The sequence below is a fragment of the Antedon bifida genome, chromosome 3 (genome assembly GCF_963402885.1).
Source record: "Antedon bifida chromosome 3, ecAntBifi1.1, whole genome shotgun sequence".
NCBI lineage: Eukaryota > Metazoa > Echinodermata > Crinoidea > Comatulida > Antedonidae > Antedon > Antedon bifida.
Window position 1 is genome coordinate 25007397 of NC_136228.1, and position 27406 is coordinate 25034802.

Here is a 27406-nt window from a genome sequence, read left to right on the forward strand (position 1 = left end):
TTCTGTATTTCAATTTTTATTATATTTTCATTTTGGGGAATTATAGGATTATAGAATTCCAAACATGATGGTTACAGACATCAATGGTAGTAAAATCTTTTATCTAATCTGCTCTTTTCATTAAGGTATCATTGGTACAGAAGACTGCATATGGCATGAATCTTGGCAGGCTTTTGAATGCTATGATTACGATTACGCTATGTTGATTATTGAAAGTCTTGATCCTGACACAAGAATTACGACGTCTTCACCAATCGTCATTGTGTCTAACGGTTATGTTGATTTGATCAATGGACCACAAGATCACGGCTGGTGTCATGGGTACACATGTCAAGAGCGCATCAGCACATTTATGTCTATCGTTGCAATTGGAGAGACTTATGAGATGTATATGAGAGTTCAACGAATCCTCAAACGTTATGACTTCATTTCCTGAACACAGCTCCAGATCAGAAAATAGTTGTCGGCATCTGGTATGCCAATCCTCAACGCTTAGATGTGTACCATCAAGGTCACTATGTCATGCCAAATAACAGGCAGCTGGATGGAGATATGTTCATATGGGTTCCAGAAGATCCAAATAGACCAGACGATCAGTTCATGACTCCAGCGTTTATGGCGAGAACTATTTTGATCGCGATTGGCAGACTCTTTGGATACTTATACGTGGTAGTGACCCAATTGACATCATCACTACACCGGTTATAATGGTTGACGTTGGTGTGGCTTCTGTTGATGTTGATGACTTCTATGAAGAAGATCTTGTTAACAATCTTGCCAGTTTGGTATATATAATACAGTAAGTAAATAGCTTTCTTTAACCATATTAAAGTATCACATAATCTATCAAGATTTCTTCTTTTTTCAGTTTTATATGTTTAGAAATGAGTTGAATTTTATTTCATTGCCTATTCTTTTAATATCTAAACAATAATTAATATTTCTTCCTTACAGGCAATTCAACCCTAGAACATGATGAGTTAGTTAACCTTCAAGCAGAAATTGTTAATGCAGCACAAACCGGTACTTTGTACGAGAGTCTTGAAGTTGAGGTTATTAGCAATGGCCGATCCTTCTCCCCCAGCCGAAGACCCAACAAGCGGTGTGAGAGCAACAAATACAACAGGAGGTCCAAGTACAGGCAATAAAACGTAAGTCACATTTAAGAAGTAATGAGTTGAAGTAGAGTTTTCTGTAGAGTTACTGTAGTAAAGAACTGGCTTGTATCGTCTTGTCCAAAGTCTTAAATTGTATTCTCATGTGTGGCTTGTAACGAACATAACCATAATGCCTATATCATTACAAAACAACATAACTAATTGGTTCACAGGTATTCTGAGAAGCAAGCTGAAGAAGAGGCATCTAGTGACCCAGGAGTAGAAATCATCTATCAATTCTCAAGCACAATGAGTATACGTTTACAACGGCTGATGCTATTTGAGATTCAACCTTGCATCTCTATATTGGATACCAGTGCAGATTTAACACAATTCTTTCTAAACTCCAATATAAGCTATCAAGCTGTGGTAATACACCATAGGTTTGATACAAATATTCTACGAAAAAAAAGGAATTATTCAATGATTTTTACAGGGTGAAATTGTGCAAAATCTGGGACATTCTTCACATCCATGGAAAATGCCCAGGAGTATCTGATGCAGAGCTCGTCAGCAACAACACTGTAGATATAATCCATGGCTGGGCCAACTTCACTGATCTTGCCATTAATCTGTCGGGAAGTGGTTACTTCTTTGAATTCAGCATTGTTTATTCCAACTCATCCACGCTAGAAGGTATCAACTCAACAGAGTTTTCTGTCATTGAGGGTGTTTTCCACATATCAATCGCAGATCAACAGTAAAAGTTTTGGAGAAATTTAAAGTTCAGTTTAATCTAATTGAAGATTTTACAACGGATATTGCAGAACATCTGGATTCCAAGGTTGGTGATTTTTTAATTAATTATAAGTCATTTTCAAATTGTCAATGCAGTTCTCTCTCTAAGTAACCATCCATCTTCTATTTAATACTGCATTAAAATTCAAAAATCACCATCAATTGTAGACTAGTGACGTATCCAATCTAAGAGCAACTTCTTTTTGAAGACTACAGTCCATTTCAAATTTTCAATGCAGGTCTCCCTCTATTTAACCCACTACCTTCTATTAATACTTCCCCCTACCCCAATTTTAAAAGCATCTTCAATTGTAGACTATCGTATCCACTCTAAGAGCAACTTATGTTGAAGACTAGCCAAAAGTACCTACAAGTCACTCCCATAAAAATCCAATTACAGACTACTTTCAAATTTGATTTCATCGGCTGTATAAATCACCTCAAATTAAAGACAACCTCCAGAACAATTGGATAAATATTGGTCAAACATTGGTCAAACAAGGATAAATATAATATTCTAGGCTTTTCCTTAGGCTTTTTGTCTGGCACTTACTTGTTTTGGGTTCAGGCAGTCTTTAATTTCAGTATTTTGCAACTTAATAACAAGTTGTGTTAAAACACTTCTATAAGGGAACATATTAAGTGGATTGTTTTTAATAACAGATAATGATCACAAATCACAGGAGATCAGGAAAGTGCTAGATATGCACAAGCATGTGATGCGGTATATGCCCAAAATAAAAAGCAGGCAGCAGAGACTTCGAGGCCACAAGAACAGCCAATAGCCAAGGACATATCAACCTTGAAGAATTATAATGCAATTGCTGTAGTTGCGGGTGAAAACGTTTTAAACACGGCACATCTTTTTAAAAAAAAAATAGGCATTGTTGCTGGTACAATGCAAACTTCACTCTCACAAAGCATAAACACCTTAAAAACCAGAATCTCGCCAAAACCTAGATTATCTCAAAATATTTCCTGCCCTTTATATAGTCCGTACAGCTTATTACCCACACAGTACATATCTTTTACTTACCTGTTCTGCCAGTAGGTAATTGAAAAATCAGCAAATTTTGTCAAATTAAAAAGTGGCAACACTTGTACAGGTAAGAAGAATAAGAAAACTTAATTTTTTTTAATTAATTATTTTATTGTGTTTTTCTATAGGAGATAACCCAGAAGCCTAGAAGTAGAAATGAATACTTTTACAGGTAAGCTTTAATATAGTTTATAAACAAAGTATGTAAAATGAGAATACTTCTTTTGCTAATAGAAGAAACAATTCCAGAGTGCCATAAAATCAAGACCATATATTTGTTGGTTCTAAACATGGAAAAAAATTTTATGGTAGATCTTAAGTTCTTCAATGCAATCAGTGCAATCAAAGTACTTAATGTACAGATAGATATTAGGAATATATTAAATTGTTAACTTTTCGTTTATTATTGATCAGCAGATGAAACTTTTAAAGAAGAAGAAAACATCACAGGTAAGCTTATAAAACATTACTAATAAAAATCTATACCAGCTGGTGCTGAGGTGAGGTGAAATTAAGATTGACTCTTTCTATGAAGTTCTTTTTTAGTGTTAAAATTAATTAATCCATGTCCCATTTTCCATTCCAATCTGTCCCTGTGTCATAAGAAATGTTTAAGAGTTGTGCAACTGTAGATGCCGGAAATGGCACTTATCAGACACAAATTAGATTTTCGTAAACATTATATTCTTAACATTTTATTGTTGTTTATCAGCAGATGATGCTGATAGTTATGGACAACTAGAAATTGCCACAACATCAGGTAAGTCTACTACAATATTAGCAGCAAAACATTTGAAAACACAAATGTACAATGTATCAAGAATGAAAATGTATAAAATATTAATGTTATAAATTGTTTTTGTTTACTACTATAGGAGATGACCTATACAACCATGACGATCTCACAGGTAAGTTTAAATTTAAAAAGGTTCGTTCTTCACATGCCAAAGAGCATTCAATTGGTTAAAGAGCAGTGCATATATATGATTAGACTGGGTTCCAGCCCGTAAATAGTAAAGATAAATAATTTGGCACATATGGTATGATAACCTACGTCATTCTTATCGGATGTTTGCGGGCATGCAAATCGATTTCTTCACATATTTCCCCAGTGCGTAAATCTGAGTATTATATTATACGTATAAAACGCCATATGTGCCAAAATTTACGGGCTGGAACCCAGTCTAATATAGGATGGATGTCTGAGGTTGTCATATGTACCTGTAGGCCTATACTTCTGTATTTAAGCATTTTAATTGGAATATTGTTTAACATTAAAGGGAAAGAGATCAATATAGTGTTATTTTTGAACAAGTACAGTAGTTATAAAATATGGGCCGGTTGTTGGTCGCAAATATTCAATTTCTCGATTCCAAGTGGATAGCTGTTATGTGACATCAAAATAGGACAAATTTAGGACAAATACATCTGTAAGAGATGATAGAATAATTGCATTTTTGTTTTTCTCATTTTGCAGGCAAGAAAGAGGTAGCGAAATTGTTGACATCAAATCCTGGATTCTCAATTCAAAATTGGATAATTATAAGGATGAAAGTTAAGAATGAAAAAATGATGCTGATGAGTTTTTGATTTTAAAAGGTTTGAAAATAGATATAACATAACGTATGTTAACGTTCTGATTGATATACTTGTTTTTAATAGTGTTACCATATCAATTTGTCAGGCTGTTGCACCTAAGGGCGCGTTTATACAACACGCTATTACACGCATATTCAACACGCCTACGAGAAGTGTGTTCTATAACATCGAAGAGATTCCGTGTAATGAGATTTTAATTGCAAAAAAGGCTACTTGGCTGAATCCTAACATTTTGTGGATTCCCGGTTGCTGTTATTATAAATAATAGTGTAATTTGATATTTGGGCTACAATAGTCTATAGATTATAGCATGGATTAATTAGTTTAAACTAATTGATACATGGTTATATACTATAAGTTGATCAATTTGGAAATGTTTGCAATATTAAAAGTGTAATTTGATATTTGGGCTACAATAGTCTATAGCATGTATTAATTAGTTTAAACTAATTGATTCCGTAAATCTTCTAATTGTAACCCTGGGTTATTATTTTTTGATTGTTTTTTAGGGTGGGTTACTATTAGAAGTGGGGGGGGGGGGGGAAGGGGGATTACTATTGGAGTAGTGGGTTATTATTACTAATCTTAAATTAGGCACCTGAAAATAGTAAGGCACCTGAAAATAGTAACCCACCCCAACTTTTCCGGTCAGCAAATCATAGAAAAATAATAAAACAGTACGAATAAATAAATTTGTTTGAACTTTATTTTATAAACTCAAAAACACTCAGTCCTCCCGAGATCAACATGCATTATCTCCTTATTTTCAAAATATTGCTGCATAATAAACGACCAGTCTTAATGTCATTTTTTCAATAGTTTTTGTGACTCTAATAATAACCTCCCCCATGGGTTACTAGTAGTAGTAGTGGGTTATTATTATAGATTGACTTATAAGTTGGGTTACTACTAGAAGGGGGGGTTACTATTAGAGTGTGGGTTACTATTAGAATTGACGGTACATGGTATAATACAAGCTGATCAATTTGGAAATGTTCACAATATTAAAGTGTAATTTATTAAGTTATTCAGTGATTAAATATTTCAAAGTATTTCAGCTAGAATGTCAATGTTTCTAATTTATTTTTCTTTACATTATGATCATTTATTTATACATAAAAATCATCACATATAAGACAAGAACAATTGTCCTGTAATTGATCCTGCTGGAGATAGATTTCATACATGTTAAAAACGTCAAATGTTTAAAAAAAAATTACCGGTATGAATATGAAAATATGAAGCACAATTAGTGTAGTATGTTCCTTAATAAAATTCTTAAAATTAATACTGTAACAGACTGAAATTAGGAACTATCCAGTGTATGTTAGATTCAATAATTAATAGTATTCCTAACACAGTACATTACTGTAGCAGCTTTGAGCGAGTAGCCAGATTTCTAATTCTTACATGATTGTACAGTAGAACAAATCATCAATAAAATAATCCAATACTTTTACTGGATTTGGACATCAGATGAATCTCTGATGAATCTAAAGATGTTAAAAACCACATGGACAATTGTTATTTAAATATTTTCAACGTCATGACAATACAAATTACATATTTAGAATATGACATCAACTAAGAACAATATAGCCATAGAAAATGAGAAAAACTGCAACCAGCTGCCCAAGAACATTTACTCCATCAACACATCAGACACTAGGCCTATATGAAAAGGAAAAAGACATTATTAATGTTAACACAACGAGTACCAGACAACATAACTCTTTTGGGATCATTTCAGCCACCAGTTATTGCGGCCGTCAGTTATGCCAGTACATTTTTTTTTTTTTTTTATTTTACATGTGCCAATAAGTATGTGTGATTTTTATAAATAAAGTTGTTTTGTTTCCGTTTTGGTTTTATTCTGCAAATTGTGTTTTTTAAATGTTGGAAATTAGTTTATTTATTATTAGTTACCATTACCAATATTAATAATTAATATTCATTTTATCGATAACAGGATTATGGTTTCTGTATCAAGTTATAAACTCCAATTGCATAAGAAATGAAGAAGTACAATTTAAAAAACGGGAAATATTGTGTTTATGAGATGAGCCTTGTTGTTTGGGGTATCATGTATAATAATGATATGCAGAAATAAGAAAAGACGTAAAAAAAAGAAATATACGATTAATTATTATAATTAATCATTAAAACTAGATGTTGGATTAGTAAAATTTGTTTTGTATTAAGACACATTGATTAGTATTTATCGGCTGTTTAATAATTAATTAATATTTACTATATTCATAAAAACATTGCGCGGCTGATACTTGACTAGATACTAAACTAGTTTAATGGCCATTTAGTTCTGTGTTTATTTATGGCTATTTGGAGGCCTCCTTTTGTTTGGTGCGCATATAAATGTGGGCCCGATCATCCGTTTAACACCCATACGCGAATCCTGGGCGAATATCTACTAGGCCTATTCTAGGCCTACCTAGCTAGGCTTAGACTAGGGCCTAGCCTAAGAAAGATAAGCTAAATAGGCCTAGGCTAGTTATTTAATTTTGGCCCTAATTAATAGCGATATACAGTACTATGCGGCGACTATAATAGGCTAGGCCTAACCTTTTAGCTTAGCTGACTAGGCCTATGCAACTAGTTTTCAAAATTGGTACCAACTCACCTCACGCCCAGCCAGGCGGCAAAGGCCGCATCACTTAGACCTAGGCTAGGCCTTCTAGGCCTAGACTAGAAGACACCGACAACAAATTAAAAGACATGCCTCTAGGACCTAGGCCTAGAATTATTTATAAATTTGGTGAAACAGAATTTAACCATTTAATTATTTTGTTTTATATAAATTGTAGCCTTAAGGAGGGGTCAATCGGTTGATTTTACTTCCCTCTTTTTAGTGTAAAATGGCCTTAAGGGTAATATAATAAATTCCCCTTAGCACAGCGATTGTGGTATGAAAACGTTAAGGGGAAAGACAAAAAGGGTTATATCTGCCATTTTACCTACAAAATAAAAAAAAAGTTTGTATCGTAATTGGAATCATTAACATATATGTTGAAACGCAAAAAAGAATATATTTAGCCGATATTTTGGTTTAAAAAGGTTGGAATACCATCTTTCCCACTACACCTGTACAAACCCATTTGCATAACAACGCCGACATACCACCAACGATGAGATATAAATTCTTTTCTAAACACGTAACGAAGAGAACTATAATTCCTTTTTTTCTGACATTCAATTGTTAGTCATTCGCGGCGGTCAACGCGCCACACTGTTGAATTTTGATGTTGTTAATCTTTTACATTATATTATCCTAAATTAACCTGACTCTCTAAATATCTCTCTTTCAAAATAAAAGAAAAGCATTTTATATTTATTTAACAAAAAAAGAAATCCGTAGAGATTCGAACCCCAGCCAGTAGAGCTGAGAGAATTCAATCCAAACGATAGTTACTAGAGCACTACCCGTTATGCCACAATGTACACGAGTAATAAAAGGTGACAATAGTATAGTCTTATACGCGCTTCATATTACGTCATTCTAATCGTTACGTCATAAATTTGCATATTCATGACGTAATTTTGAGGAAACGAATCTAGTTTTAACCTTGCTATTAACCAGAGGGCCGGATAGCTCAGTTGGTAGAGCGTCGTGGAACACGATTATCGTGGGTTCAAACCCCATGCCGGTCGGTGGAAAAGAGTTAAAGCTATGCGAGCTTCTGTGTTTGGGGTTCACAGATTTAAACGTCCCCCTTTCCACCACACATTATGAGGCAATAACATCAAAGCATCTGATGTGTGGTACCCCCAAGGCTGTGAGAGAGCCTTACCGTGCTAGAGGCAAGGGAGCACACCATCATTTTTTTTGGCTTCCCGCCTCTTTCCGATCTCGTAAATTTTATGTTTGGCGCCCTCAATTTTAAGAACACCCAAGTTATGTCAGAAAATTAGGAACAAATAAATAGAAATGTGTAAAGATGCCGATGCCTAGCCTGGCTAGTGTATTCTCTCTATTTATTTAAATACATATGCATTATTGTAATAAATAATTTCACAATTTCTGTGTGAATTATTAACTTTGAACAAACAAACATTATTTCAAACCATGTACTACATTTTACTGTGTTTGATCATGAATAAATGAAATGAATTAAGTGAATAATTGATCATGAGAAATCAAAACAACTGATACAATGAATTAAATGATGAACAACAGCAGCCATCCAACCAACCCATTGATTGCTACTCCTATACAAATATTGTTCAGTTGGTATGCCGTGCGTTATTATGCAAATGAGTTGGTGCAGGACGGTGTAGTGGGGAAGATGGTATTGTTATTCATTGCGGTCAACACGCCACACTGTTGAATGTTGATATTGTTGATTATTCAAATCTTGTAAGAAAAACTATTTCTCCGGGCGGGAACCTAGCAGATCCCCTCATTTAGTTTGAAAGAAATCTCGAAAAGAAATCCATCTGGAAAAGATCTACACACATGTTCTAGCTATTCCAAATCCATTATAAAAATAATACCATTTATAATGCAAATGGCGAATGTAAACAAAAACAGACGTTAAGGCGAAATCGCAAAATTATATTTGTTGACAAATGTTATGGACATTTTAATTCACGTTCATTCCCCTGATATAGTAAAGTTTAAACTACACATTGTTCTAGGTATTCCAAATCCAGTATAAATTATAATACCATTTATAATGCGGCGATGTAGGCCTAGGCCTAAATGGCGAATGTTAAAAAAACAGACGTTAAGGCGAAATAGTAAAATTATATTTGTTGACAAATTTTATTGAAATTTTAATTCACGACTGCTTTAATCTCACTCTTCCCTGATTTAGTGTAGTCAAAACTACTATCACACATGTTCTAGCTATTCTAAATCCACTAAAAAATAATAATACCATTTATAATTTGCAATGTAAATGGCGAATGTTAAAAAAACAGACGTTAAGGCGAAATAGTAAAAAGAGCTGTCCCCAATTAAACGAGGGGTTCTACTATAATATAAATGTAGGCCTACACTATAATACCTTATGAGAAGAAAAATTTACTACACAAATGTTATAATGTAAAAGAAAAATACTAGTATCAGGTTTGTTTTTTTTAATAACTTAGGCGCACTTTTAGTAAAAAAAATGTTGTAAATGTATAGTAGAACCATAGGCATCATATTTTGAAAAATAAAAAATGTCCAAATCATCTAAAATTCTAGTAAATTACCCAATTTTTATACTAAAGATAAATAAATACATATAGAATTATTGTACCAAATTTGAACAAAATTGAAGTTGGTTAAGTATTTTTCCACGATGGTTTTTGAATGATGTTTTTACAGTTTTATTTTATCCAAATAATACTAAATTTCTATCACTAATAAAAATCTAACTTTTCGATATACTGTATTACAATTTTGGAATTAAATACTCTTTTATGAGTGGAACACACTTATACTATTAAATATTAAAATGTAATGTAATTATTAGTCATTAATTAGATATTACTTCACTTTTTTTCCCCGTTATTTGAAACCTACGCGAAATAATAAGAGAGGACGCTGTTTTACTGGTAATAGATATGGTTATTATGTGTTGTATTCTTCCGCTCGAGTATTCTTTAACCCCACAGACTACATCGCCCAGATAAATAGCGAGATCCTAAATATTTTTGTATTCTTATATACTATAGGAAAGATGATTCCATTTTGCTAAAGGAACCTTTAGATATACAATAGCTTTATTTATTTGCAGTTTATTCAACAAGAAACGGAAACTAAATATCTAAATAAAATAATAAAGTATAGACATAATGCATTAAATTAATAAGTACTTTTAGTACGAGAAAATGTATTATCAATGGGCAAAATGTGTAGCATTGATGCCATAAACAATAAATTGACGACTATCGGTAAATATGTAGGCTTAGCTCGTGGTTCAGTGTAGCGGAGGAAATTCACTTTAGCTGCGTATCCTTATTACCACAACGCGAGAGAAATTGGCCTAACTGGTAGGCCTAGGACTTGTAGTGTGGGGGCCTAGAAAGTCAAGCAGAGTGCCTCGGCCAACCTACGTTCCCTAGTAGGTAGAATGTTAATTTAGACCAGGCCATTTTTAAATAGGGCTGTATAGCGGAAATAGTTCTGGTGGTTCTACTTATATTTATTTGTATTAAATGATTTACCAAATCCTATACTTATACTACCTTAACAGAAACATTAGCAATAAACTAATAATTACTTCTACGGGAAAATATTTTATATCGACGGGGCAAAACATATCTGCATTCTTAAACAATAAGTTGACGAGTCTCAAAAAGTGTGGGCCTAGGCCTATTTAAGTGTTTTTTTGCACGAACCTCCTGCGGGGAAGTTTGATTTCGGCCTAGCCTAGGCCTAGCTGGCCTATCCGTTGTATTGTATTGTATAGCAATACACTTTTTATACTTAGCTAGGCCTAGGCCCCTAGCTAGTAGTTTTTTTTATTGGAATGTGGAAGGATGTCTTCGTATCAAATTAGCTTTGGATACAAATTGTTTTTTTAAGGTAAAGTGGTTGCAACAATAGAATAGGCCTAGGCCTAGTAGGCCTAGGCCTAATCATAATAATAGGCCTAGTATTAGCTCTAGGCCTACTAGGCCTATAGTCTATTATAGCTCTAGGCCTAGTTAGGCTAGCTAGGCCTATATGACAGATCTGTTTTCTTCTTCTTTCTTTTATGGGAATGGGTTAGGCCTAAGGCCTAGCTAGGCTAGTATTATTACTATAAAGGCTATATCGTTAGTCTAGTGTTTAATGTGTAGTAGGCCTTCGTATAGATTAGTTAAAACAATAACAGCGTTGTAAGACAATGAGTGTTATAGGCTACTTATTGATCATTTTGCATTTATTGACAAGTTATGTGTCTATTGTTATTTAATTTTATTATGACTTTTCAAAATGAAGAAATAAAAAATACTCAAAAAAAAAAAAGGATTTCATCGCCGATATGATCGTTTTATACATGCAGGTATTTTAGCAAAATTAAAACGCTACATTTTGACCATGGAAAAACCATCGTAGAGTATCGTGTGCGTGTTTTTTTAAAAAGGGGAATCCCCGACGGTGGTCAGCAGAAAGACGTAGCAGCTGTGAGAAAACAGATACCAGAAGGCGCAGCTCCGATTGGTTTCAGATTGCGAGTCGCCTTTTATTCAACAGTACAGTGATCATTTTACTGAAGAAATTCTTTTCAACCCTTTTGGTTATAGAACATTCTAATTATCATGCCTAAAATATCCTCATATCGGGTGTTTATTTAATTTTAAATTAAACAAGACAGTGAAGAGGCACGGAATAATACGTACACGGACGTACGACGAATACACACACGCACGCCGTCATCATTTACGACATAAGTGGTTATTTGATGCAATTTTATAATGGATATAATGATGGGATTGCCTTTCCAGGCTTATAATCAATGTTAATTGTAATACTAATAGTAAACTGAATGTTTATAAATAAATTGTTTTAGGTAATTTGTTGCATATAAAATAAAAGACACAGACGTAGCCTACGTTCCCTATCAAATATTTCACATTTAAATAATTATGTACTGTTAAATGACATTATGCCGAATAATACTATAATATAATCTTAAACTATGTTTACAAATTGTCAAGGCACACATCTTTCTCATCATAAACCTGTAAAATAAAAAAAAAAATCAATTATTAATATAGCCCTAATAATAATAATAAATATTCATCGACCAAAGTAAAAATAATCTAGATCGTAACATCATTTTATCGCGACCACAATTAAACACGACCGATTTCAAACGCGACGCGACTGATATCATCGTAAAACTCCGGTGGGGTTTCCCGATGGTGCGTTGTATAGTGCGACAACGGCTGAGTAATTACGGGGGTTTCCCTCTGGGTGGTGAGCTCAGTGCGACCGCGGAGTGATTAGTCGGGGGCTTCCTCTCTGCTGATGATGGGGGAGCGTGCCGATCGTGTGACCTGAGACTACATGGCGGGGCTTCCCATTTTATGTTTACACGTTCCGTGTTTTTTTTTGGTATCATATTGCGACATTTTACGCACTTGTAAACTATTTTAACGTTTTGGGGCGACTTTGCGATGGGGCGACTTTGTGTTGGGGCGACTTTGCAATGGGTGGACTTTGCGTTGGGGCGACTTTGCGTTGGGGCGACTTTGCGATGGGGCGACTGTGTCGGGGCGACTTTGTTTTGGGGCGACTTTGCGATGGGGCGACTGTGTAAGGGGCGACTTTGTATGGGGCGACTTTGTATGGGGCGACTTTGCGATGGGGCGACTTGACTAGCATCCCAATAGAATATAGGCCAATGCCTAGGCCTAATCATAATAATAGGCCTAGGCCTAGTATTAGCTCTTACCTTTAGCTCTAGGCCTACTAGGCCTAGCTCTAGGCCTAGTTAGGCTAGCTAGGCCTATATGACAGATCTGTTTTTTTCTTCTTTCTTTTATGGGAATGGGTTAGGCCTAAGGCCTAGCTAGGCTAGTATTATTACTATAAAGGCTATATCGTTAGTCTAGTATCAAGCTAGCCTAGGCCGAAGACCCTATATTCAATTAGGCCTAGCTTAGATATCAATTGGTTTTTCTGTTGACAGCTTTCATTCTAAAAACTAGGAAATGTAATTTTGGTTTAAGGTTTATTTTTTTTAGGCCCAGCAGGCTAGCCTACATGCTGGGACCTATCATCCTAGTATTGGCCTAGCCTATATACCAATACCTAATAAATACAGTACAATCTATCCGCATGTCCTATATTAAACACCAAACCAAAGACTATTCAGGGTTATATGTAACAAATACGATGTAAATAGGCCTATATGCTTTTTATAAATCAACTTCAGTTCCAAAAAGTCAATATTTATATAGTTAAAAACAAGGAATATTTAAATAACGCTAACTGTTACGCCGTACACATCTTTTGATCGATTCAATAAGCAATATTTTATAATTCGAGATCTGTGCTGACTTGTCTGTGTTCTTGGGTGATTCTTCAGACAAGACATAAAGTTGTTGGTCACTGTCTGTACGACCTAATAATTAATAATTAATTAAAAAATTAGTAGAATTGTTATTGTTTCTTCAGAAGAAAAAAATCTCAAAATGACCAACAGAAGACGACTGGATATGTGTTTTGAAGCATCACATATTAGAAGACAAGACCCAGATGGACATTTACTGTATTCTATTTGAAGGAAAAGGTAATCTTATAATAGGCTTACTAATATTTTATGCAGTGTAGTGAAATTCAGGCATCACTGCATCAGTGGAAAATTCAGAATGTTAACACCAGACCATGATTTACTGGCTAATTGTTAAAAAGTGATATATGCAGTAGTTATTTGAAAAAAAACATAAATCATTAATTAAAAATACTGTTGCAGCCAATGGCGCAATTGCAGATAATTCTTCTTTTTATAAAAAAAAGTGCAAAAAAGAATTATAAGGCTTCCATTTCAGCAGGGCTTGATTTTTGTTTTTTTTGTGACTAGCCCACTGGGCAAGATAACTTAACTTAATTATATTAAGCCTATAGTTTAAGTAAATGCTAAATTAAATTATAAATAAACAACTATAAAATAAAATTATTTTTAATTTACACTAAAATATGTTTTAATGTTAATAATAAATTAAGTACAAAGTACTGTAAAATATTTCATCCCAATTGTTAATTAACTTAATCAACAGGTAAGTATAATGTTCCCTTAGGTTGCTTTCTTGGATATTGGAGAAGTTACTGTAGAAGGTCCAGCGGTTGTATACATTTCATAATGGCTTCAGTCCTGCTATCGGGATGTTTGGTACTTCAGGACTAACAATTCAGGATAATGTAATTCACCACACAGTTGGAGCAGGTAAGCAATGCCAAAATACTTCTCTTTCCCTTATATAGTAACTTACATTTTAGATTAATCTGCTGTTCTGTCTTTCCTGGTACATATCAAGACCGCTACAATGCTGAGGATATATCGTGGCCAGCAGGTATTGAAATTGAGAGCTCCAGAGATGTCATCCTACAAGACAACACTGTGGTAGGCTCTGAGATGGTGCTGTACCATGTCAGTGGGGAGATTGTGACGTTGAAAGTCAATGGAGCAACAACGAAGGCCATACTTCTTTGCACGGTGTTCATGACGAGGGATGGTCAGAAAGACTGCACACAGATTGCCAATTTCTTCATCTGGAAGAATTGGGATTATGGAGTCTTTTTCCAAATTTCGAGTTCCGTTGTAAATGACTGATCTTGTTCTTGCTGACAACAACATCGGGGTGATGCCATTTGTCATTGAGCCATCTTCTCTTAGTCATGAAGCTGAATGGACGTTTATAATTGGTACAAGCCTGTTCTTTGATTGCGATGAGTTACAGGTAGGTTCAGTAAGATTTAACATTAAATAGCATGTTACAAACCGAATACTGTATATATTATGTAATTATGATGAATTAGATTAGATAATGTATAAATGTAAAAATCATAATGAATGAAACAATGTTAATGACGACGAAATAAAAGTGGGAAACCAAAAAAAAAGAAAAGATATAAACAGTTTCAATAAATATGAACATTTTTATTATTCATTTTAAAAGATGTTTTTTTTTTTTTTCTGTATTTCAATTTTTATTATATTTTCATTTTGGGGAATTATAGGATTATAGAATTCCAAACATGATGGTTACAGACATCAATGGTAGTAAAATCTTTTATCTAATCTGCTCTTTTCATTAAGGTATCATTGGTACAGAAGACTGCATATGGCATGAATCTTGGCAGGCTTTTGAATGCTATGATTACGATTACGCTATGTTGATTATTGAAAGTCTTGATCCTGACACAAGAATTACGACGTCTTCACCAATCGTCATTGTGTCTAACGGTTATGTTGATTTGATCAATGGACCACAAGATCACGGCTGGTGTCATGGGTACACATGTCAAGAGCGCATCAGCACATTTATGTCTATCGTTGCAATTGGAGAGACTTATGAGATGTATATGAGAGTTCAACGAATCCTCAAACGTTATGACTTCATTTCCTGAACACAGCTCCAGATCAGAAAATAGTTGTCGGCATCTGGTATGCCAATCCTCAACGCTTAGATGTGTACCATCAAGGTCACTATGTCATGCCAAATAACAGGCAGCTGGATGGAGATATGTTCATATGGGTTCCAGAAGATCCAAATAGACCAGACGATCAGTTCATGACTCCAGCGTTTATGGCGAGAACTATTTTGATCGCGATTGGCAGACTCTTTGGATACTTATACGTGGTAGTGACCCAATTGACATCATCACTACACCGGTTATAATGGTTGACGTTGGTGTGGCTTCTGTTGATGTTGATGACTTCTATGAAGAAGATCTTGTTAACAATCTTGCCAGTTTGGTATATATAATACAGTAAGTAAATAGCTTTCTTTAACCATATTAAAGTATCACATAATCTATCAAGATTTCTTCTTTTTTCAGTTTTATATGTTTAGAAATGAGTTGAATTTTATTTCATTGCCTATTCTTTTAATATCTAAACAATAATTAATATTTCTTCCTTACAGGCAATTCAACCCTAGAACATGATGAGTTAGTTAACCTTCAAGCAGAAATTGTTAATGCAGCACAAACCGGTACTTTGTACGAGAGTCTTGAAGTTGAGGTTATTAGCAATGGCCGATCCTTCTCCCCCAGCCGAAGACCCAACAAGCGGTGTGAGAGCAACAAATACAACAGGAGGTCCAAGTACAGGCAATAAAACGTAAGTCACATTTAAGAAGTAATGAGTTGAAGTAGAGTTTTCTGTAGAGTTACTGTAGTAAAGAACTGGCTTGTATCGTCTTGTCCAAAGTCTTAAATTGTATTCTCATGTGTGGCTTGTAACGAACATAACCATAATGCCTATATCATTACAAAACAACATAACTAATTGGTTCACAGGTATTCTGAGAAGCAAGCTGAAGAAGAGGCATCTAGTGACCCAGGAGTAGAAATCATCTATCAATTCTCAAGCACAATGAGTATACGTTTACAACGGCTGATGCTATTTGAGATTCAACCTTGCATCTCTATATTGGATACCAGTGTAGATTTAACACAATTCTTTCTAAACTCCAATATAAGCTATCAAGCTGTGGTAATACACCATAGGTTTGATACAAATATTCTACGAAAAAAAAGGAATTATTCAATGATTTTTACAGGGTGAAATTGTGCAAAATCTGGGACATTCTTCACATCCATGGAAAATGCCCAGGAGTATCTGATGCAGAGCTCGTCAGCAACAACACTGTAGATATAATCCATGGCTGGGCCAACTTCACTGATCTTGCCATTAATCTGTCAGGAAGTGGTTACTTCTTTAAATTCAGCATTGTTTATTCCAACTCATCCACGCTAGAAGGTATCAACTCAACAGAGTTTTCTGTCATTGAGGGTGTTTTCCACATATCAATCGCAGATCAACACTAAAAGTTGTTGAGAAATTTGATGTTCAGTTTAATCTAATTGAAGATTTTACAATGGATATTGCAGAACATCTGGATTCCAAGGTTGGTGATTTTTTAATTAATTATAAGTCATTTTCAAATTGTCAATGCAGTTTTTCTCTCTAATTAACCATCCATCTTCTATTTAATACTGCATTATAATTCTAAAATCACCATCAATTGTAGACTAGTGTATCCAATCTAAGAGCAACTTCTTTTTGAAGACTACAGTCCATTTCAAATTTTCAATGCAGGTCTCCCTCTATTTAACCCACTACCTTCTATTAATACTTCCCCCTACTTCCCCCAATTTTAAAAGCATCTTCAATTGTAGACTATCGTATCCACTCTAAGAGCAACAAACGTTACTGTTACCATGAATAGGTATAATAAGTTCAATTTATCCACGGAGGCCCAGATCAACACAGGGTTGCTCTTCCCAGCTTCTCGAACTTCACTAAATTCTTATTGGATGCTACACACACAGATCCTCTCAATTTAAGATGCAGGCGAGCATGTTCATACATGCATACATACTGTACATTAATTAAACAAATATCCAGTCAAATGTGTGTACAACAGGGTCATTGTTTAGAAATTGAGCAACGCATTGCTTTTTCAACCTTTGACATCCATTGACAGTTTTCATTTGAGCACCCACAGCGCCTTAAACTTCTCACTAAAGCTTTTCTGGTAGCTACTTAAAATCTATCCGTTTTAAAAGCAGGTATTTTGAGTCTCTAAGATGAGGAGTGCCATAATCTGTCTTCATATACAAAATGAAGTTTGTAATTGTTAAATATACAGTATATGTTGACATAGTGTGGACACCTTCTTCATCTAGACTCCGATATCCCAGCTCAAAGAGCTCTATGCGAGGAAACACAATGAGAAAAGTTAAGAGACTAAGGGGACGACCCAAAATCACATCAAAATTATAGAAAATGAAAAAACAAAAATAAACAAGTCTATGCACACTTTGGACAATAATCGCTCTGATTGGGGAAGTCTTGTTAAGTGCGCTATGTCGCAAGATGTTCAGCGTTCGTGATAGTGATATGTTTGCGGTACAGAACGATCACAGCATGTTGATTGAAATGTGGAGAAAAACGCAACCGTTCTTTTCATATTGATTTCATCATGCAACAATATGTCAAATAATTTGCACCTACCGTGTATACGTTTATGTACTGCATGTAAGTTTTTTTTTAATATTGTGAGTTATATTAAATATTTGTGTTTCTTTGTAGAGCACAATTTTCTAAAATAGAGAAAATGGCACTGCCTGAGAAGGTACCTTAAGTTAAAATGTCAGACTATGCGAATGAATCTAAGGAAGAAGAGTGCTAGCAGTGGATCTAATCAACTATTGTAAGTATTAAGCCTAAGAAATAAATATTTAGAATATTTATTCTTTGTGTTGAAGTATACAGTGCCAGTAACTACTGTTTATGTGTACACTAAACTGTTTGCCAGTCCAAACTTCTAGCATTCTCTTTATTTGCCTTCTTTCCTTCTTTGGAAACTTAAGATTATATAATCGTTGGGAAAACTAACATTATCAGCTCTATCACTCATTATTTCTGGTCATTAATGGTGATGATTTTTATATTTTTAATTAATAAACAATTTATTGAATCATGGCAATGATTGTTATTAGATTGAGAGAAAATAATTATAAATACTAGACCACCATGGTTCCTTAGGCAGGATGCTTTACTCTCATTGCCTTATTCTTCGGATGAGATGTAAAGCCGTTGGTCCTGTGTACTTAACAGTGCACATTAAAGAACGTGGTACACTGTTTGAAAAAAGTAGGGGATTGTCTCCCGGTGTGCTGATCTGGTAGGCGCTGCACTGCTGGCTGTCGAGGGTCCGTGGAGGGCCTAATCCGAATTTCCTCAGTTTCCAGTAAAGCTTGAGGACCAGAATAATACATTATAATAATACAGGTTGTGTTAAAATACTTCTATAAAGGAACATTCTTACATTGGAAAGTGTTAGTTCTGTAATTGTAACTTTTTTTCCCCTGAGGTTTTTGTCTGGCATTTATTCATTCGATAGTGACACTTATTTATTTGTTTCAGATTTTTATGAGCCACATTATTCAGTTGCTTTCTTGGATATTGGAGAAGTAACTGTAGAAAGTCCATCGTTTGTACGTGAATATACATTTCATAATGGCTTCAGTCCTGCTATCGGGATGCAATTCAGGATAATGTAATTCACCACACAGTTGGAGCAGGTAAGCAATACCAAAATACTTCTCTTTTTTTTATATAGTAACTTACATTTTAGATTTTAGACAACAACATCGGGGTGATGCCATTTGTCATTGGGCCATCTTCTCTTAGTCATGAAGCTGTTGATAAGTATGTGTGAGAATGTAGTCATCGTTTATAATTGGTACAAGCCTGTTCTTTGATTGCGATGAGTTACAGGTAGGTTCAGTAAGAATATAAACATTTGTAGCATGTTACAAACCGAATACTGTAATTAAGCAATTATGATGAATTAGATTAGATAATGTATAAATGTAAAAATCATAATGAATGGAACAATGTTAATGACGATGAAATAAAAGTGGGAAACCCAAAAAAGACACAAAAAAAAGATATAAACATTTTCAATAAATATGAACATTTTTATTATTCATTTTAAAAGATTTTATTTCTGTTTTTCAAATGTTATTATTTTGTCAGTTTGGGGAACTATATTTTGCATTCTGTCAAATAAAATCAATGTATAGATATTATATATGCATACCTGACTTTCATAAGGAAATTTGTCAAAGGACTTTCTTACTCTTCTACCTTCTTTTTCTTAACGTGTACTGATAATGCCATTCCATTGTGTAATCAGTCACGTAATTTATAAATTCTGATTAAAATATTACATTTTCCCATTAACATTTTCATGTAAATATTTCAGAATCAACCGGAGAATGCAGGTCAAAATGCAAAACAGTGTGCACCTTGTGGTCCAGACAATGGAAATGCTGGATACGTGAGGGCAAATTTCATGTCTGGTGATAATGGTGCTCCATTTTTTCCATTTCATGGTATACATAATTACCCAGCTATTGCTGGAAGCACAAGATTGCAAGGTATGTAAAAGCATGACATAATCTGGTCCTTACTTGGACAAACCTAGTCCTTACTTGGACAAACCAGTTGAGTTCTATTGCAGGAAACGCATACTCATACTGTTTACACGTGAAGCTGAATGCTTATTTATGTAAGAAAGATCATTACGCTACTATGACCAATCCATCAAATGATGATGGTATCCACCCAATGTCCGCTGTAGGTACTGTACAAAGAAGGTAACAGTCAGAGACAAGAACAGGGTTTACATACATATACCTAATTTAGGGTAAGTACTAATAGTATTTATCCTATATATCTACGGACCACTTGCATTTATCCAAGTTACGTAAATGTAAATCATTGTGTATCCTTACTTGCTAGTTGCATTATTTTCATCAACCTAGTACACTTACCTACAATACTTTTTGTAATGTACCGATTTACAATACAAATAAGTGAGAGAGAGACAAGTTCTGTTATAGTTGAAAGCTAGCACTGAAGTGTTTATTCTTTATTCTACATCTACTATAATTATATAATAACAATATCGGTAATGGGTAATTAATCTGTCAAGGTGGAATGTTTAGTGGTCTCAGCAGAGGGGTCTACTTTAGCCATTAGTGACCATTAAGTAGCCAGGGTTATATAGAAGTGGGTTAACATAATATATATGGTAACAGGTGAAGGAAGTATAAATAATTGGTAGCAAGTAATATTAATCAAGTTCAATACATTACATTCCCTCCCTTCTATTATAAACAATTCTAAGCTATTTATTTATAATTGAATCAAAGCAGCACTGTACTAAGTTATGGTTTAATAACACTTTAAATGTATATGGTATAATGCACTGTATAAAGTAAAATATAAGATCAACATTTTAAATTGTCCAGTAATAATGTCCATAAAAGTTTCTATATTTCAGTTATTAAAAATGTCCGTATCTTTCCGGCGGTTTTCTATCGCGAGTAAGGTATACTCTTCGCTGAGCAGTAATAGACTGTGCTTCGACAGTCGATTGTGATGTTTCCACTGTTCAGATTTGGATTAATGAGCATTGGAGGTAATTGTGGAGGATCATCTTTGTTTGTAAGCTGTTTATCCTGAGTTTGAACAGGCCTATCAGAACGCTTCCTGATATGGTCGGCATGACGACGACAAACTCGTCCATCTTCTAGTTTTATCTTGAATGAGATGCGACCGGATTTTAATATTATTGTTCCGGGTAACCATTTCAGATTTTGTCCTCTAAAGTTCTTTATATACACCTACTCTCCTTCTACAAAAGTGCGTTCTTTGCATGACGATCATGGGCTAATTTCTGTTTTTCAAGTTGAGTGATAACACGATCTGCTTGATAAGGGTGTAAAAGATCAATTTTCGGCCATTCAGTAATTCTGCTGGTGTTTTGCCAGTTGTGCTATGAGGTGTATTTCTATATTTAAATAGGAATCTTGAATTGTTTTTTTTTTTAACTTTATTTGGTAATCAAGGTTAAAAAACAATAAAATATAATACATAGAAAATAGAAAAACAATTGCACGGATAAAACAGGCCTTGATTACAAGGAATGCCAAGAAAAGTTAAAAACTTATTTCCACTTGGGTCCTAAAAACAAGAAACTGATAACAAGGACATACAAATTACAACATAAGAATCTTGCGACTTTTGTTTCGATATATCCATCTTTCATACGTTTCATTGTTTCTTTAAATGTGCGTACAGCACGTTCCGCAAGACCATTCGATGATGGGTGATATGGGGCTGTTAAAGAATGTCTTATTCCATTTCGCTTTACGAACGTATGAAATTCATCACTGGTGAAACATGTTCCATTGTCGGATACTATTTTATCTGGCAATCCATGCGATGCAAATATAAGCCTGAGCTTATCCACTGTGGTATTTGTCGTTGAGGAATTTACCGGAATTACCTCAAGCTATTTTGAGTATGCATCGTATTAAAAACATTTTTCCAATAAATGGTCCAGCATAGTCGATATGTAATCATGACCATGGTCTATTTGGCCAATTCCATGGGTGCAATGGTGCTTTAGGTGGTAAAGTTTGATTGGATTGGCATGTATCGCACTGCTTTGATATGTCTTTGTCCATATTAGGCCACCATAACGAATCCCTAACAAAACTTTTCATTCTGACAATTCCAGTATGACCGTCATGTAGTGCTTGTAGCAACTGTTTTCTACCAGGCTGTGGAACAACAATTCTATTTCCCCACAAAATACATCCATCTTGTGTAGAGAGTTCTCTTTGTCAGATCCATCCAATATGGTTGCAAGTTTTCAATTTTTGGATTAGTATTGGGCCAACCCTTTTCAATGTAGTAAAGAACTCGAGAAAGTGTTGGATCTTTAACCGTCCAACCTTTAATATCTGCTGTGGAAACTGGAGATTGGTTCATTGGCTCCATCAATAGAACAGTTTTGGCAGGTTGTGGAATTGATTCTGGTTTTCCTGGCAATGGTAATCTGCTTAAGGCATCCGCATTGGCATGGGACTTTGTCAGTTTGAATCTTAATGTATATTTGTATGTACCTAATTTCAGTGCCCAACGTTGGATTCTAGCTGATGCTTGGCTAGGCACAAGTCTGTCCTCATTAATAAGACCCAGCAATGGCTTATGGTCTGTTACCAATGGGAAATGTCTACCATAAATGTAAGACTGAGATCGCGTTACTCCGAAAACGCATGCCAAACCTTCTTTCTCAATTTGCGAATACTTTTTTTCCGCTTCTGCAAGTGTTCTAGATGCAAATGCGATTGGTCTTTCTGTACCGTCACTTTGTCGATGTGCTAACACAGCCCCAATTCCATATTGAGATGCATCACACGATAATATTATTTCCTTTTTTGGATCATAATGTGCAAGTACTCTGCAGGAAAGTAGCAATTCCTTTGATTTATCAAAAGTAGATTGTTCTAAATTTGTCCAGTTCCAAGCTTTATCCTTACGAAGTAAGGCATATAACAGAGCAATTAAGTGTGTTGGATAAGTTTGGTAAAAACTTCATAATAAGATAATATAATCCCAAATAAGCTCTCAGTTCTGTCAAGTTTTGAGACGCTGGAGCATCTTTAATTGCTCTCACTTTGGCGTTTGTGGGATGCAATCCCTCTTTGTCGATCAGGTGTCCCAAATAACCAACAGATTTAACCATAAAAACACACTTACTCTTTTTTAGACGAAGTCCAGCATCTGCCAGTCGCTTTAGAACGGTTTCAAGAGTTTCGAAATGCTCAAAGTCATTTTTTCCTGTAATTAATATATCGTCCAGGTATACTGTAACACCTTTAATTCCTTGTAATAGTCCTTCCATGACACGCTGGAAAATCGCTGGTGCTGAAGAGACTCCAAACGGCAACCGTGTATATTGTAAAGTCCCTTTTGAGTGTTGATTACAACATATTTTCGAGAATCTTTATCCAAGAGTAATTGTTGGTACGCTTGTGACATGTCCAATTTAGTAACTTTTTCTTCGGGGCAAAGGATACTGATCAACTTTGGCTGCTTTATTTACAGTAATTTTGTAGTCACCACAGATCCTAATGGTAGATTTATCTGCCTTAAGTACCGGAACTATTGGTGCAGCCCAGTCTGAAAACTGTATAGGTTCAATAATGCCTTCTCGTTGTAAGCGATCAAGTTCGTCATCTACTTTCTGTCGCAAAGCATACGGAACATTTCTGGCTTTGCAAAATTTTGGCATTGTCTCTTTATCAACATACATTTTTGCTTCAGTACCCTTAAGGGTACCTAGTTCATCTTTAAATATTTCTTGGTATTTACCAAGCAGTGAACTTAAATCTAATTGGTTTATTACCTTGATTTGTTGCCAGTCCAACTTTATAAACTGAAGCCAGTCTCGACCAATTAGGGTAGGTCCATCTGTTCGCACAATCGTTAACGGTAATATTGTAGTAGTACTCTGGTATGTAACTTCAGCATTAATTTTACCCAAAACATCCATTATTTGTCCAGTGTACGTACGTAGCTTAACTGACGATGGTTCAAGTTTTCTTTCAGGCCATAATTGCCTAAATTTCGTCTGCGACATTATTGATACCGCGAGGCTCCTGTGTCAATTTCCATTTCAGTATCCAAACCATCTAACAGTATCTTAACTTTCATAGGTGGAGGACTAGACGTGGTCTTTATTCCAAATAATTCTTCATACATTCTGTAGCTATGTTGCTTGGTTCATCGCTTGGCTCATCTGCCACAACATTTTTAACTGTTCGGGGCTTCCCCTTCTTTTTGCTAAGACAAACAGATTGAATCTGTCCTACCTTGTTACAATAATGGCAAGTTGTTTGCTTAAAATAACATTTGTCTGGCAAATGGTTATTCTTTCCACAGCGAAAACATGGTTTCGACTTCTTATTTGTATTTGATGTAAATTTTGACTTCTTTTTGTAAGCAATTTTGTTTACATTTTCAACTGCAGCTGCGCCAGATTTCTTACATTTCTTGTTGCAGTTTCGATGCTAGTTGCAATTTCAACAGCTTTTTCCAGTGTCAGTGCTTTTTCTGCCAAAAGACCAAATTCCGTGATTACGGACGCCAAAAACTAGACGATCTCGTAACATTGTATTGAGCGAGGCTCCAAAGTTACAGAATTCTGCCATCGATCGAAGCGATGCCATAAATTCAGGCACTGTTTCATTATCACGTCGAAAGCGTGAGTTGAATTTGTATCGCTGTACAATTTCACTAGGCACTGGACTGTGATGCCCATTCATAGCTGTTACCAGCTCATCGAATGTTTTATCCTTGGGTTTTTCTGGTGTAACCAAATTTCGTAAAAGCTTATAAGACGATGGGCCAATAACTGTTAACAGTGTTGCTTGTTTCTTCTCCTCTGTAGTAATTTCTTTTGCCTTGAAATACAAGTTACTTACTTACTTATTTGTTTTCATAGCTATCCCCAATATTGGGGACATTTCGCCGTCATTGACATTATGTTGACATAGCACAACTTTTCTTAATTTTATGAGAGACGTTAATTTTGATGAGAAGGTCATGGAACACTAAATAATTTTAAAAACAACTAAAAACCTGGGACCTGTAACCCTGACGGGTACTCTCCCTCCGGGTCAAAGGGATCCCGAAACTCATCGGTGGGCAGGGGCGCTCATCTCCCTGTTCAGGACTATTCCTGATGATTACCCAACCTATTTACATTTAAAATTAAAATTAAACATCAAGACATAACTTAATCAACTTAATGGCTACTGGACATAGTAGTTATTGTCTTCTATAAAAGATGCTGGAAGCACTTCCTTATATAGTTTTCTCGGTCTAGTTGACTAGCGTTTATAGTTCTCTGAAGTATACTTGGGCTCGGTCTTCCTATCAATTTACTTTTTTGGTCATAAAATGTAAGAACTTCGCAGGGATCATAGTTCTGTCTCCGAATACAGTGTGAAATCCAGTTAGATTGCTGTAGTTGGTAGAATATCGTGTTGGTTATTGCGTAGAGCCTCTGGTTATTGACAACGTACCGCCAATCAGTTTCCTGTTGTTCTTCTTCTTCCTCAGACTCTAGTCTAAAGTCTAAACGCTCAACAAACTGTGACCAATCTTCCCTTCCTTCAATAAATTCTTCAATTTTGCCAATAAGGGCCATTCTCGTCGCCACTGTAGTGTAATGTACCGATTTACAATACAAATAAGTGAGAGAGAGACAAGTTCTGTTATAGTTGAAAGCTAGCACTGAAGTGTTTATTCTTTATTCTACATTTACTATATATTATAATAACAATATCGGTAATGGGTAATTAATCTGTCAAGGTGGAATGTTTAGTGGTCTAAGCAGAGGGTCTACTTTAGCCATTAGTGACCATTAAGTAGCCAGGGTTATATAGAAGTGGGTTAACATATATATATATGGTAACAGGTGAAGGAAGTTTAAATAATTGGTAGCAAGTAATATTATTCAAGTTCAATACATTACACTTTTCATTTAATCTTAACAGTAAAGTTAATCTTTCTGATTGCGTGGAGATGGATTGTGATGCATTTAAGAAAGCAATGATCAGAGATGAAGATGGTGGAATTCTAGGAGGATCACGGCCTGGTTATGTTATTCCTGATTCTCCATACGAGTGGGATAGAGATCCGAGACGTGGACTTAAAATTCCTTATGATGAAAAATGTCCACATAAAGGTTGGTTGTCTGCTTTAATGTTGAATTTTAGCTTTTGTAAACTGTGATTCTTCCCTAAATCTTCCTCCTATTAAAGTTGCACTCTTGAAACAAGACCAGTCCATTCACCGAGACTGGGCACGCAATTTTATTGTGGCATCCCTTTTTTGAGGAGTAGGAGAATCACTGTGTTGTAGCTGTGATCTTTTATATAATCTGCTCTTTTCATTAAGGTATCATTGGTACAGAAGTCTGCATATGGCATGAATCTTGGCAGGCTTTTGAATGCTATGACTATGATTACGCTATGTTGATTATTGAAAGTCTTGATCCTGACACAGAATTACGACGTCTTCACCAATCGTCATTGGGTCTAACGGTTATGTTGATTTGATCAATGGACCACAAGATCACGGCTGGTGTCATGGGTACACATGTCAAGAGCGCATCAGCACATTTATGTCTATCGTTGCAATTGGAGAGACTTATGAGATGTATATGAGAGTTCAACGAATCCTCAAACGCTATGACTTCATTTCCTGAACACAGCTCCAGATCAGAAAATAGTTGTCGGCATCTGGTATGCCAATCCTCAACGCTTAGATGTGTACCATCAAGGTCACTATGTCATGTCAAATAACGGGCAGCTGGATGGAGATATGTTCATATACAATACAATACAATACAATACAAATCTTTCTTTATTCTGGAATAGCTCTTTCAATACACAAGTACTGGTCTCCCAAGAGGTCCAAATTTGGAAAAAAAATACAAGAAAAATAAAAGTAAAAGCTATATTAAAACTATGTACAATAGAAGTTATACAAGATGTTTAAATTCAACTTGACTAAGTGTCTCATAATTTTTACGGATATGTACAGGAAGATTATTCCATAAGGTTGATGCTCTATAATTAAACATTCTCTTTCCATAAATATTGTTCCATGCTGGAACATTTAGAGTTTTTGTTGATTGACTTCTTGTATTTTTTGTGTGAAAAGTGTCCATAAATTTGAATAGATTTGTTAAATAAGATGGTGCTAAACCCTGTAGGCATTTAAATAGCATAATTAATAAATCATTTTCCCATCTGACACTCTTCCATTTT

General features: G+C 35.0%; 2 protein-coding genes across 12 annotated transcripts in view; both read left to right on the forward strand.

Moving 5' to 3' along the window:
• Positions 1–226: 226 nt before the first annotated feature.
• The window catches only part of LOC144836942 (fibrocystin-L-like), a 31948-nt gene continuing 4768 nt past the window's right edge, over positions 227–27406 (forward strand). For 6 of the 11 annotated variants that reach the window (XR_013611410.1, XR_013611412.1, XM_078691895.1 and 3 more), the window contains exons 1-3: positions 20240–20418; positions 26129–26319; positions 26532–27196. Coding sequence is in view for 3 of the 11 variants with exons in the window: in XM_078691894.1 (XP_078548020.1) it covers positions 26157–26319; positions 26532–26692 (324 nt within the window). In the remaining 8 variants the exon portion in view is untranslated. Of the gene's footprint in view, positions 800–954; positions 1152–1330; positions 1476–19186; positions 19289–19974; positions 20150–20239; positions 20419–26128; positions 26320–26531; positions 27396–27406 lie in introns of those variants that run through there. The other 5 variants (XR_013611411.1, XM_078691893.1, XM_078691892.1 and 2 more) reach the window with 5 other exon arrangements.
• LOC144838581 (uncharacterized) lies at positions 15392–16802 on the forward strand. Its single transcript, XM_078694000.1, has 3 exons — positions 15392–15964; positions 16120–16316; positions 16496–16802. The coding sequence occupies exons 2-3, from the start codon at positions 16174–16176 to the stop codon at positions 16761–16763; spliced, it is 411 nt and encodes a 136-aa protein (XP_078550126.1). The 5' UTR covers positions 15392–15964; positions 16120–16173; the 3' UTR covers positions 16764–16802.